Source organism: Nycticebus coucang, chromosome 1, assembly GCF_027406575.1.
Source record: "Nycticebus coucang isolate mNycCou1 chromosome 1, mNycCou1.pri, whole genome shotgun sequence".
Taxonomy (NCBI): domain Eukaryota; kingdom Metazoa; phylum Chordata; class Mammalia; order Primates; family Lorisidae; genus Nycticebus; species Nycticebus coucang.
In genome coordinates this window covers 71,475,965-71,490,563 of record NC_069780.1, presented here as the reverse complement: position 1 = coordinate 71,490,563, position 14,599 = coordinate 71,475,965, and the positions used below count along the sequence as shown (strand labels likewise).

At 38.9% G+C, this 14,599-nt stretch overlaps 1 protein-coding gene across 5 annotated transcripts in view; it reads right to left on the bottom strand.

Annotated features, from left to right (window-relative positions):
* Nucleotides 1-4,202, bottom strand: part of C1H4orf51 (chromosome 1 C4orf51 homolog) — a 162,010-nt gene extending 157,808 nt beyond the window's left edge. For all 5 annotated transcript variants that reach the window (XR_008378637.1, XR_008378632.1, XR_008378648.1 and 2 more), the window contains exon 1: nucleotides 3,970-4,202. Coding sequence is in view for 1 of the 5 variants with exons in the window: in XM_053582212.1 (XP_053438187.1) it covers nucleotides 3,970-4,202 (233 nt within the window). In the remaining 4 variants the exon portion in view is untranslated. The remainder of the gene's footprint in view (nucleotides 1-3,969) is intronic.
* Nucleotides 4,203-14,599: the final 10,397 nt, after the last annotated feature.

The following is a 14,599-nucleotide window of genomic DNA, read 5'->3' as shown; positions in this document are numbered from 1 at the left end:
TCTTTAATTCACCTGAATTGATCCACCTAAAGTTGAAAATATGGCTTATGTACATTTTCTTTAGCCTTTTACCTTAAAAATTCCAAAGTTACTTAGATCAGCTCTGTATTTCACACATTTGTAATACATTTAGTTCCTTCGTTACACTCTTTTTTCCATCCTGGAATCCTCCAATCTGCATTATTTTTTTCAATTCGCATTTATTGAAGTTGACTTTTTGTGCTATAAAGTGCACTGTATTTTGACAAGTACTTAATGTCTTACGGTCACCGTTACAGTATCCTGCAGAATAGTTTCAACAACCTAAGAAACTTCGGTGCTTCACCTACTCAACTCTTCTCCCCTCCCCTAGCAACCACTAATGTGTTTAATGTCTTCCATTTTTTTTCAGAATGTTGTAATGTTGGAATAAAATAGTGTCCGACTTTTTCACACTGGCATCTTTCACTTAGGAATATGGATCTAAGATTCATCATGCGTTTTTGTACCTTGATACCTTATTACTTTTTATTATGGAATAATACTCCATGGTTTGGAGATACTACAGTTTGTTCATTTATTCATCTATTTTTTTTTTTTTTGAGACAGAGTCTCACTTTGTCGCCCCTGATAGAGTGCCATGGTGTCACATCTCACAGCAACCTCAAACTCTTGGGCTCAAGTGATCCTCTTGCCTCAGCTTCCCAAGTAGCTGGGACTATAGGCGCCTGCTACAATGCCTGGCTATTTTTAGAGATGGGGGTCTTACTCTTGCTTAGGCTAGTCTTGAACTCCTGACCTCAGGCAATCCACTTGCCTTGGCCTCCCAGAGTGCTGGGATTACAGGTGTGAGCCACCTTGCCTGGGCATTCATTCGTCTATTGAAGGACATTTTAGTTCTTTCTGCTTTCTGGCAATTATAAATAAAGCTGCCAGAAGCATTTACATGGACATAAATTTTATTTTATTTTTATTTTTTATTTTTTCGTAGAGACAGAGTCTCACTTTATGGCCCTTGGTAGAGTGCCGTGGCATCACACAGCTCACAGCAACCTCCAACTCCTGGGCTTAAGCGATTCTCTTGCCTCAGCCTCCCAAGTAGCTGGGACTACAGGTGCCCGCCACAACACCCAGCTATTTTTTGGTTGCAGTTCAGCCGGGGCCGGGTTTGAACCCGCCACCCTCGGTATATGGGGCCGGCGCCTTACTGACTGAGCCACAGGCACCACCCTGGACATAAATTTTAAAATCAGTTAAGTGAATACATAGGGGATGCTTTCTGGATCATATGGTAATAGTATATCTACTTTTGTAAGAAACTGGCACCCCCTCCCCCATTTGCTTTTATCGAAGTTCCTTATTTGTTTCCTTCAAAGCACAGTGTATGTTTTTCTGTGATCATTTCTCTCACCAGACCAAAACTCCATGAAGACAGGAGCTGTGCCTGTATATATTTTGATCACTGACATAGCCCCAGACCTACACACAGACCTTAGACATAGTATGGCTTTAACAAATATTGAATGAATAAATGAATAAATAAATAAATAAAACATCAAGACAATAATTTACACATTATATTCTTGTCTTAAGAATTCCAAAATGTAATTCCTCTCTTATTTTAACCTTGGCAGACAACTGAGATTGGCACCAATATTCCATAATGGCTTATGTTCTGCACCACACTGATCTTCATTCTCCAAATGCAGGATTCTTCTTTTTGCATGTTTATGAATTTTACATATTTGTGTTAAAACTGATTCAAAACCAAATGATCAAGACTTCTACCAAGTTTCTTCTGCTTTATACTCTATGTATGTTCAATGTTAATGGAGTGGATAAATATGGTGAATATGGAGTATTATGTTTTGTATACTCTCATATTTTCCTGACTTAACACATTTTAAATGATCAGTCATTTCATACTTTCTTCCAATAATCGTCCTAGGAGAATTTTTACTTTATAGCAGTGTAAAAATGACTATAGCTTTACAAAATTTTAATCGAACAGCTTTTGCTCAGACATTTGTCCTTAGGGCTAAAATTAACCATGGAAAAGATTAAAAACAAAAGTAAATTTAGAATATAATCTGTACTTTCAATCTGCCCTTCATCTTCATTTATTACACTTGCTTCTTAGCCTTTGATAGAATAAGCAGGAGTTGTGCAAAAAAATGTATTTATTATATACTTCTGAGGTTCCAAAAGATGTATAAACCTCACACATTTGTGCTCTTTTGTGGTGTGTAAAGTCACAGGGCACGTTGGTTGGAATGATTCGTATAATAAACACAAGTTGAATAGGAAACAAATATAAAGTTCTGTATATTTTTGCCAGATGTCATTTTTCTGCATTTTTTCAGGGTTATTAAATACAGTGACTTCTTTCCTATGTGATGAATGGGTATGCTTAGATACCAGCTTCCAAACACTATTTTCAGAAAGGACCCCCTTAGTGCTTGAAGACTCCTGTGGTGGTTTGAATGTATCCCTTTTGAGGGATACATTCCCGTGTTAGAAAATCAATCCCTGGAGCAACAATGTTGGGAAGTGGGGGCCTAATAAGAGGTGATTGGATTATGGGAGCAGAACACTCATGGATTAATCATGGGAATGGGTTAATTATCTAGAGAGTGGGTTGTTACACCCCCAAGTCTGTCTTGTGTCCTCACTTCCACCTTCCATCCTTCTGCCATGGGATGACTCAGGCCAGGTGCTGGCACCATGTTCTTTGACTTCTCAGCCTCCAGAATCATGAGACAAATGAACTTCTATTGTTTATAATTTACCCAGTCTGCAGTATTCTATTACAGCAGCAAAAGGTGGACTAAGACTGAGACAACTGCCCTATTTGCCCAAGAGGTACCTCAAACATCACAGAATTTGCAAAGGGATTTTCCAAGCTAACGGAAGCATCAACATACTTGAGAGCTATTACAAAGGCAGAAACTACAGTTTGTTGGAATAAACCAGGCAAGGCACAGAAAGTACTTCTGAGGCATTCTCATTTTCAACACTTTGTTTGAAAAGACCTGGATATATTAGGGTACTACACGGTTTATTCCTCACATCTGAAGTTGGGGTCAGTAATCCAATTGATTTTCAAATAGGTTTCCAGAATTTGGATATTTACCAATCAATGTACAGAGGGACAAATGTCATAATGAGCCTCCATTTTTCTACATCCTATTTATCCTTCCTGTTTCAAACTCACTAAGCTCCTTGCAGCTCCTTGATGGTATGGACTTGGGCGTCCGTGGTGCTTGGGGTTAAATGCTGATTTGCCACTGTGCACACTCTTTCCTCTACACAGGGTGCTTTTCTACTTCCTACCTTGCCTGCCTTCTATACCAGCTCGGAGGAAATCTACTTTAGTGAGATCTTCTCAGACATAGAATAACCCTCCCCGACTTAGACATTGATAAAATCTTCTTCCCTTGTACCGATTACTTATTGCTATTAGTTGCAATGACTGTATCAACTTGAAATTAAAGTTTTGACTGTGGGCCTGTCAGAAAGATGTTTGAGACATTCTCAAACACTGAGAATGTCTATTAGACCCTTGGTGACTGCATGCATTGCTAACCATGGGGCAGAGTAGAAAATTTTGGTGATTTCTTCCAACCATAAGGGAATGTTTTAATTCCCAACAGTGGGAAACCACACAAGAAACAAAACGAAATTCTCAGGAGCACCTCTTTGCTGAGAAGAGAACCCCAGATACTCACAACTTAGTCAAATAATCATGTCCACACACTTTCAGGGGGTAGGTAGTTAGCTGTAATTTCAGGAGCGCTAAATAGAGACTAGAGTCCTAATTTCAGCTGGTCTCTGACATTCAGCTCTTCTTCCCACTGACTTTTACACAGGAAAACATACAGGATCAAGGGCTAAGAAATCTCTCAGGGTCTATAATACCCTCTTTCTTCTAATGGCACTCTCATCTATTTATAGTAATATATCCAGTTGTAAATTACAAAGAAATCTTACTGTTTACGCTCAGGCTTACGCTGTCCTGCTCTAAAAGAAAGTCGGCTGCATGCAAACTTATCCAGTTGTTTTTTCCGGTAACTGCCCGCATATGTTGTTACAGAAGAATCCAGCCATCGTGTTTCATTCTGCCAAGATGCCCCAGCCTTACGTCTGATCAAATCAAACTCTTGAGAAGGAAGAGGGCGAAAGGGCAGAAGAATCTGTGGAGTCAAGTAGAAGAAGTGTGACATGGCTACGGGCCCGCTCTGAATGACAAGTTTTCAAGCCCTCTGCATAATGAAGAATTAATTTCCTTCCAGTAGCAGCAAGCAATTGACGGGGCTCACCCAACTTCTTAACTCCAACAGTTTACAGAGTGCAGAAGCGTTGCTGTCTCAGATATAGTTGCCAAGCAACAGATCACAAAATTCCACAAATACTACCTGTCCCTGATGCCCCCAAATTTTAACTAACAAATTTGTGAATCATCTAACTGGACTTTGCTCTAAGAAATTTGCTGCTTCACAGTTTTGGCAAGAAAGTAGGTGGGCAAAATTAATTTGTATATCACTGCTATCCCAAATAAGGTGGTGGTTTAAGGAGTGGAAATAAGAAATGAAAGAGCAGTGCTATGCGTTCATTTCCCTTAAAGACCTGGCCTCCAAACGTCTGGAAAAGAACATGACCCGCTTGTGATGTCAACAATAGCAGGTGACTCAGCAGCTTCTCATGTGTCACAGAGCAGGGGAGGGCTGTGGCTGGCTGCACACTGGTCACCCTGGAGCTGTTAAAATAAGTAGGAGTCTGGAGCCCAACCCCATACATTCTGACTTAATTGGTCTGGAATAGGGCCCAGGCATTGTTTTTTTTGAGACAGAGTCTCACTATGTCACCCTCCGTAGAATGCCCTGGCATCACAGCTCACAGCAACCTCAAACTCTTGGGCTCAAGCAATTCTCTTGCCTCAGGCTTCCAGGTATCTGGGACTACAGGTGCCTGCCACAATACCTGGCTATTTCTTGTCTCAGTTGTCATTGTTGGTTAGCTGACCCGGGCTGGGTTCGAACCCGCCAGCCTTGGTGTATGTGGCTGTGCCATAACCACTGTGCTATGGGCACTGAGCCCAGGCATTGGTGTTTTTTAAATGATTAATTCTGGAGAATTCCAAAGAGCAGCCACGGTTAAGAATCAAGGTCAGGGAAATGCCACAGTCGGCCTTTTTCATGCTGAGAAGTTATAGCATTCTATCTTCTGTTCACTTGATTCCTCCATCCTTCACTAGTAATCTCTCTAAATCCATTTCATATGTTTGCCCTTTCTCACTTCTCCAGACCAACAATTCAGTGGCAAAACAGAAATGAAATGGATCTTTCGACATTTGTCCTTTCTTTTACCAACTCTTGGAGTAGTAATTCTCAGCCCTAGCTCACATTCAAGTACCTTTATAAACACAGATGCCATACCCCTGCCTCAGGTAGTGACCTTTTGAGCAGAACCAGCATCAGCATTGAATAAAAGAATTTCCACAGTAGGCAGTTTGATCAGCAATGACTGGACATGTTAAAGAGGCAGAGCCTGTTTGAGGTCTGTGGCAAAGCCCAGGAATCTGCATTTTCCCTATTTGCTTTTATTTTATTTTTTAGAGATTTAGGGGGTACACGTGCAGTTTTGTAACGTGGATACAGTGTGTAGTGATGCATTCTGGGCTTTTAGTGTAACCATCGCCTGAATAGTGTACATTATACCATTAAGTAATTTTTCTCCCTTCGGCCCCTTCCCCCTGCCCACTCTCCCCTCCTTCCGAGTCTCCAATGTCTGTTATTCCATTCTCTGTGGCCATGTGTACACACCATTTAGCTTCCACTTACAAGTGAGAACATGGGGGCATTTGACGCATACTGTTACGTATGTCTGAGGCAGTTGATCTTTGAATACAGGGGACACAACTCCAGGAAATGAATTTATGGTTTGTTTCTCTGAGAGAATGAAATTATTTGCAAATACCAGTTAGCATGTCCCATTAGAGATCTCTTCCTTTTTTTTTTTTTAAATTTATATGTGTTTATTAGGTTTCCATTTTTTTGCCTTCACAAAATTAAAAAAGCTGAAATTTTAATAACAATAACAATGTTTAAAATAAGGAGTAGAAACAAAAACCTCATGAAGAATGAACAAACATAAATACATTCAGAAAAGCAATCAGACAATTGCTACATTGAAATATTAAGCAATAATAATAATAGTAATGCAAAGAAAGTAACATTCACATTGTCAAGTAAGAATTTGTCTATTATAGAATGCTTTGACTCTGAGGTTCAGTATGGAGTCATCAGTTAACGTCTTCCTATTTTTTTTTTCCAAAGTCTCAAAAAATAGACAACTAATATTTATAAATAAAAGTAACAGATAATTTCGAAAAACTGATTATGCCAAATCTTATAGACAATAGAAAAAGAAGAAATACTGAAAAATCATTCTACTTGATCTGGTACACCTGATATTAAAATTGAAGAAAATATATTATTATAAAGGGGAAATTACAAACATATGCCACTTATAAATGAGGATACAATATCCTAAACAACATATTAATGAGTTGAATTAAAAATTAATGTTTAAATAATGTACTTTGGTCAAAATTAAATCCAATGTATGTGAGAATTAGTCACTATTTGATTCACAGGGATCAATCCCTCAGTCATTTCTGATTGAGGTTACTAAAGAATTTACTTTTTTATTTCTAGTTAGTCTAGCGAAAGATTTATATATTTTATTTATTTTTTTCAAAAAAACAACTCCTTGTTTCATTAATTTTCTGAATGATTCTTTTGTTTTCAATTTCATTCATCTCTGATTTAATTTTGGATATTTCTTTTCTTCTGCTGGGTTTAGGCTTAGATTGTTCTTCTTTTTCCAATTCCATCAGATGGCTTGTGAGTTTGTTGATGTGCTCTCTTTCTGTTTTTTGAATGTAGGCTTCTAAAGAGATAAATTTTCCTCTCAGGACTGCTTTCGCTGTATCCCATAGGTTTTGGTAACTTGTGTCTTCATTGTTGTTATATTCAAGGAAGTTAATGATTTCCTTTTTTATTTCTCCCCGCTGTCATTGGGTGTGGGAGATTTCTTCCTTAAAATGTTGCCATTGGGAACATAAGCACCTTTGTCCTAGGAAAAGAATTAGGCAGATGTTTACAGACTTGGCTTCCTTTTCACATAGAGTTGAAGGCCTTTTGGAGAAATCCACATGAGAGAAAAATCCCTGTAGATAAGGAGTAGAGGAGAGAAAAGAACATGAGGCCAGGCTGCCTAGGACTTTTATTTATTTTTATTTTTTGTTTTTGACACAGAGCCTCACTGTGTTGCCCTGGATAGAGTGCTGTGCTGTCACGGCTCACAGCAACCTCCAACTCTTAGGCTCAAGCAATTCTCTTGCCTCAGACTCCCTTGTAGCTGAGACTATAGGCACCTGCCACAACGCCCAGCTATTTTTTTGTTTGTTTATTTAGCAGGCTCAGGCCAGGTTTGAACACACCAGCGGCTGGTGCATGTGGACAGCACCCTAATCGCTGAGTGATGGGCACTGAGCCTGCCTAGGACTTTTAAACCTACCCAGTAGCAGGTAATCAGTGCCTATGTACTTTAACCTTTATCCATTCTGGTAAAAATGATAATTTTAGTTAAAGAAAACTCTGCTAGAAATATGTAATGTTTTGAGACAAGGAAAATAAATAGAACAAATCGTGAAAAATTATTTGTTGAAGATAGTTTTAAATTTTCTTCTCAAATTATGTGGTAGTATATAAACAAATACAGAATAAAGTAGGTCTTTTATTTTGCCCTACGGTATAAGTGTACTTTATTATTACTTTCCTATCCTCTATAATATTTTCCTCCTTCCACTATCAGTTGTGATATTGTTTTTAACAATTATAACCTCAACAACCAAAAAGCGGTGAAATTTAATTTAAGCAAAAATATCTACTATTGGGCTTAGATGGGATCACGGCTTAGTTCATCAGTCTACTAGATGTGCAACATGTCTGCTAAGGATAGGTTGGACTTCAAATTACAGAATAACTGGAACAGACTAGTTGAATGTATTATCAAGTTTAATCTGTAAGAATTCTAGAGGCCTTCATACCCTTTTGTTGTCACGTTTTACCAGATACTTCCTTTCTCATGGAGACTAATACTCAGGGCTGGCTTATGTTAGCATGGATGTGGAGAGAAAGGGACACTTAGACACTGTTGGTGGGACTGCAGACCGATGTAGCCTCTATGGAAGGCATTATGAAGATTCTTCAAAGATCAAGAAGTAGACGTACCATTTGATCCTAGAATCCCTTTCCTGGGTATTTACCCAAATGAAAAAAGGGGAATTTTATCATAAAGACACTTGCACTTAAATGTTTATAGCAGCACAATTCACAATCGCAAAGATGTGGAAACAACCCAAGTGCAAGAATGGTTTAATAAATTGTGGTATATATATACTGTGGAATATTATTCAGCCATAAAAGGTAGAAATTATGTATCTTTTGCAACAACCTGGATGGAATTGGAAGACTATTCACTTAAGTAGAGTATCTAAAGAATGGAAAAAGGAACCTCACATGTACCCAGTACTTAACTGGAACTAGTAGATTAACACCCACATGCTCACATGAGAGAAAAACTTGATGAAATTCAATCAGGGGGGTGGGGAAAGGGATTGGGTAAATTCCCACCTAACATTGCATGGGTACATTGCACACTACCTGGGTGTGAGACACACCTACAAATCAGACTTTAACTTTATAAAGGCATATTATGGAACCTATCTGTACCCCTACATTAACCTGGAAAAAAAAATAGGTAAATCCCAAAGAAGTAGAGAGTACAACAGTGGTCACAAGAGACTGGAGAGGGGAAAGTGCAGGGGAGAATGGAGAGAGCCTGGTCAACAGATATAAAATTACAATTAAGCAGTTCTGATGTTCTAGTGCACGGTAGGGTGACCATGGTCATCAGGAAGGTATTGTACATTACAAAAATAGCTGGAAGAGAGGCTTTTCAATGTTCTCACCACAAGGAGGTGGTATGCCCATGAGGTGATAGATATGCTAGCCATTCTAATTTGGTCATGCAACATATACATGTATTGTAACTTCAAACTGTGCCTCCACAAATATGTACAGTTACAATGTGTCAATTAAAAATTATTTTAAAAATTAAAACAAATCTATTCACATTTCAGATAGGCCAGGTGGAAGTTGCAAAGCTTTGAGGATGGGGCCACACAGTGTCCTCTGTGTTAGTGAAAAGCAGTACTAATTTAGATGGAGCATTCGCCCTGCTAAGAGCAGAATAGTTACTAACTCACGTGTTATCTCACCTCCCATCAAGAAGCCAGGTGGCTAAGCAAAATTAATTGTCCCAAGGTTACCTTTATACATCAAATTTTTAGGTAAATATAATTCACTTTGATGCACATCCTCTGCATTTCATAATGCAGAGTTACATTTTTTTCTGAAAAGTATTCATATGTTGTAACTGCCTTTGTATAACTCTAAAGGGTTTTTTTTTTTTTTATCACATATACCATGAATGACAAACAAAGCAATCCTGTATAAGCTTCATGGGACAGGAATTATTAGTAAGTATTCATTTAAGTGAGATTTTTCTTTAAAAGTTCACAAATTTAGTAACCAAAGTACTATAGTGGAAAGAAAAGCAAAAAAAAAAGGTGGAAAAGTCTTTTTTTTTTTAAGAGACAAGGTCCGTCCCTGTCACCCAGGCTGGGGTGCAGTGGCCCAATCATATGAGGTTGGACAAGTAAGTTCGAGAACTCATCCTAGGAAAAAGTGCTATAGGCCTCATTGCTAAATGTAACTATGGTCGTCTTCAAATTACTCCACTTGGCTATCTGGTAACTGAAGTTATATTCAGCAGTGAGGTATGTAGCATTTTTTCCAGGATGAGTTCTTGAACTTAATTTTCAGGTCTTGTAGCTCAATGAAGCCTTGAACTCTTGGGCTCAAGTGATCCTCGTCCCTCAGCCTCCCCAGTAGCTGGGACTACAGGCACTCTCCATCATACCTGGCTAATTTTTAAATTTTTTTTGTAGGGACAGGATTTTGCTATTTTGCCCAGGTTGGTCTCAAACTCCTGGCCAAAGTGATCCTCCACCTCAAACTCCCCAAATAGTGGGATTATAGGCATGAGCCATTGTGTCCAGAGTCTTTTTTTTTTTTTTTTTCCTTTTTCAGATGAAGTCTTGCTATGTTTCCCAGGCTAAAATGCAATGATTGTTCTCAGGCACAATCACAGTACACTATGGCCTGGAACTCCGGGGCTCCAGAGATCGTCCTACCTCAGTCTCCCACGTAGCTGGGACTGCAGGCATGCACCACCTTGCCTGGCTTAAAAAGTCTTTCTGATTATTCTTTTGAAGGAAAATTTCATTTTGTTCACCATTGTCTTAGCCTGCCTTGAATAACAACACTAAAATTTAGTGAGTGTTGGTGCTGGCCACCACTCTGACGCTTTATCTGAATTACAGTGGCACTCTGAGATATGCCCCCTCTTGGGTTGTAAGAATCCAGCTTTGTGAGGAGATTCATAATGTGTGGCTTAGGAAGCATGTGCAATAATGAAGCCCCATATGGATTTCTTGGCCTCAGGAGCATCAGAGCTCCACCATCTGCACAAGCATATAGATCACAGGAGTTACTTCTCTCCTTAGAGTCCCTGTAGTTTATGAGTTTTTAAATAGTAGCATCATGACTTCTATAATGGCAACCTACCAGGTTACAATGTTTAAATGGTCTTCATTGATTTTTTCTTTTTTTTAATGCATTAAAAGTTGAACTACATAAACCTTGAGTATGTTGCTCATTAGCTGGTAAGTGTACACTGAGTATTAGTTATAAGAGCTTAGGGAAACCAGGTAAATAACCATATTATAGAGTAATTAGGAGAATGCCTTGTTAGGTTATATTGGGATTGCTAATTATTGAAGTATTTGTAGTCATTTTAATGAGGCTTAATATTTTTTCAGCAAAATTCTGTCAATTTAGGAGCTCAATTTGGAATACAGCACATTTTTTCCTACCTACAGAAATTAATGGTAATCATGTTCTTGGTAAGGCAAAGTCAACCTGTGAGATTTTTTTTTTTTTCCAGAGAAGAATTACCTTTTTAAGATAAAGGGACACTGTAACTCATTTAATCCCTACAACTCTAAGAAGTAATATATTGCAAAATACTTATTTAGCACTTATTATGGCCAGGTATTGGATGCATGGAACTAAAATAATTCTTTCAACAACGGTGGGTGGATACTATTATTAACCCTATGTAATAGTGAGGAAAGTTAAGGCCAGGCGCAGCGACTCATGCCTATAATTCTAGCACTCTGGGAATTTAAAGGGGGTGGAGTGGGGCGAGCCCTTGAGCTTAGGAGTTTTGAAACTAGCTAGCCTGAGCAAAGCGAGACCCGATCTGTACTAAAAAAAAAAAAAAAAAAAAAAAATAGCTGGGTGGGCTCCTATAATCTGGGGGCTGAGGCAAGAGGATTGCTGTGAGCTAGGTGAGGCCATGGCACTCTAGTCTGGGTGACAGAGGGAGACCGGGTCAAAAAAAAAAAATAGTGAGGAAACTAAACTAAACTGAGGCACACGGAGATTTAGTAGTTTGGTCAATCTGAAAGTAAATGATACTGGTCTGTTTTGCAGAACAAAGAACTAGCCTAACTATGTGTAATGTTTATATTAATACCTATCAACTATTGAGTGATAAGAAATTTACATTTCTCCTTTAATTCTTCTAACAATCTTATAAAGTAGCAATTACCTTAATTTTACAGATAAGAAAGCTTATGCATACAGAGTAATAACTTGCCAAAAATCATATGGCTAGTTAATAACAGAGCTAACCACACATGTCTAAGTTAAAACCCATGCTTTGGGGTGGCGCCTGTGGCTTAGTGAGTAGGGCACTGGCCCCATATAACAAGGGTGGCAGGTTCAAACCCAGCCCCAGCCAAACTTTAACAACAATAACAACAAAAATAGCTGGGCATTGTGGTGGGCGCCTGTAGTCCCAGCTATTCGGGAGGCTGAGACAAGAGAATCGCCTAAGCCCAAGAGCTGGAGGTTGCTGTGAGCTGTGCCATCACTGCACTCTACTGAGGGTGATAAAGTGAGACTCTGTCTCTACAAAAAGAAAAAAACAAAAAACAACAACCATGCTTTGAAGTCCAGCATGACAGAATCACAGATGAAGGGAAGGGGATTTTTTTTTTTTTTTTTTTTGAGACAGACTAGAGTCTCTCTCATTAGAGACTCGGTAGAGTGCCATGGCATCACAGCTCACAGAAACCTCAGACTCTTGGGCTCACGTGATTCTCTTGCCCCAGCCTCCCAAGTAGCTGGAACTACAGGCGCCTGCCACAACACCCAGCTATTTTTGGTTGTAGTTGTCATTGTTGTTTGGCAGACCCAGCTGGATTCGAAACCACCAGCTCTGGTGTATGTGGCTGGCGCTCTAGCCGCTGCACTATGGGTGCCAAGCCGGGGATGGGATTTTTGATATGAAAAGTTAAAAAAGTGTAAATTTCATATATTACATTACCTCCAATATAGCAAATAACAGAAATAGAAATGAAGGATATTTTAGAAGTTGGTCTCTTTCTATGTCATAGTCCATGGTACAATGACAACACAAAGAGAAGGGAGTTTCCTAGTAATTTTTAAGATTACATTTGTAACATATAAAATTGGTTCAAACTGAGAAGAAATGCACAGCTAACCAAAGCCCTCCCCCTTTCTCCCTTCTTTATAACAGTCTGAGTGCTCCACCGTGACTTACACTGTACCACAGAGGATGGGAGGTGATAGCCCGTAATAGGTTACTAAGGGAAATTCTGAAATTCCTTCTCTGAAGTTTCTAAAAACTAGTTTTTCAGGGCCAGGCGCAGTGGCTCACGCCTGCAATCCTAGCACTCTGGGAGGCAGAGGTGGGTGGATTGCCTGAGCTCACAAGTTTGAGACCAGCCTCAGCAAAAAAAAAAAAAAAAAAAAAAAGCGAGACCCTGTCTCTCCTAAAAATAGAAAAACAGAGGCAAGAGGATCACTTGAGACCAAGAGTTGGAGGTTGCTGTGAGCTATGATGCCACAGCACTCTACCCAGGGCGAAAGATTGGGACTCTGTCTCAAAAACAAACAAACAAAAAAATTAGTTCTTCATTTGATAGCGTGGTTTAATGGTGGTGGCCCTCTCTGAAATCAGGAAAATCAACTGGATAAACTTTCAAAGCGTCTCCTAATCCTCCTTGCTTGTTATAAGTATGTCAATACAGTACCAGAAATCTTCCCCAAAACTACAAAGAAATGTTTGTTAAAATAATACTCAAGAAATCTGATTCCAAGTAGGAACAAGTAGGGTAAGTAATGATGCAAGCTGACAAACTGTAAAATATTCTAAAGGCTTCAGAATAGGATATATTTAAAACGTCTCTGAAGACATTTTGTGCAATGGAAAAATTATATGGTTAGAAATCATTGTATTCAAATGTACATAATAAACACCATAAAATATATTCAAGTAATTAATTAGAAAAGGTGCTTTAAAGCCAATCATAAAATCCTACAAGGGCATGATGGTAGTAAAGAGACCATTGGAGAAAATCAAAATCCTCCGTAAGGTTTGTACAGCTTCAGGTATCTGTAACTTTAACGTACTAATGGTAGTAAGCAGGCTCTGAGTGCTTCCTGTGTACCATCACAATAGCTAAATGGCTTTCCTAAGTATTCTCATTTAATTCTCACTAACCACAGAAAGTTACATGCCAATTCCATTTTACCAGGGAGGAAACTGAAGCTTAAAGAGGTTAGGTTACTTGTTCAAGCTTATATAGCTAGTCAGTGATTGATCCCGGTTTAAAGTTTAATCTCGCACAGTCCAACTACAGAACCCACGCTCTTAATCACTGTGCCCTGTTTCCTCCATAGGACAAAATTTATTCTGCACCATTAAGAAAAAAGTAGATTTTAAAAATGCTAATTTGAGGTGAATGGCCAAGGAAGAAAAGAAGCAAAAGTCATTTGATAATCTTCAGACTGAATAACCCCTGAATCATTCTGACTTCAGTTAGATATTTTAGGGGTTTAGCCTAACTCTTGGGGATTAATGGACCTATGCTATCTGTAGCTGATTTTCCCAGTTTTCCTGTGGCTCTCCTATCTATCACCAGGTGGCTTGCAAATCCAGACAAGTGGACTTTAAAACTGTGTTCACATCGTCATATTATTTCAGCTGTTTCGTTACTCATGTGCATGGCCATTTCAGAAATTCCTGGAATTGTCAGGCACACTAAATGTCAATCATAATTTTAAGCTCTTCAAAATCTACTATGGACAGTTCTAGACTCAAGAAAGACTTCAAAATTATGGTCAGTCTTACTTACATTTTTCTCTGGAAACTCAGTGAACATACAGTCAAAGTAAGCAGGTACATAATCTTTCCTGTCTCATTCAGCTTTCTCTGCTCCTGACCAGTAAGAAACTACCCTATGGGCCATCATGCCAAGGTAAAAGAACAGAGAGAAACAGATTCCTTATAAATACTGCCCAACTCCCTAACCTTTGTCATCCACATCTAACTTCCT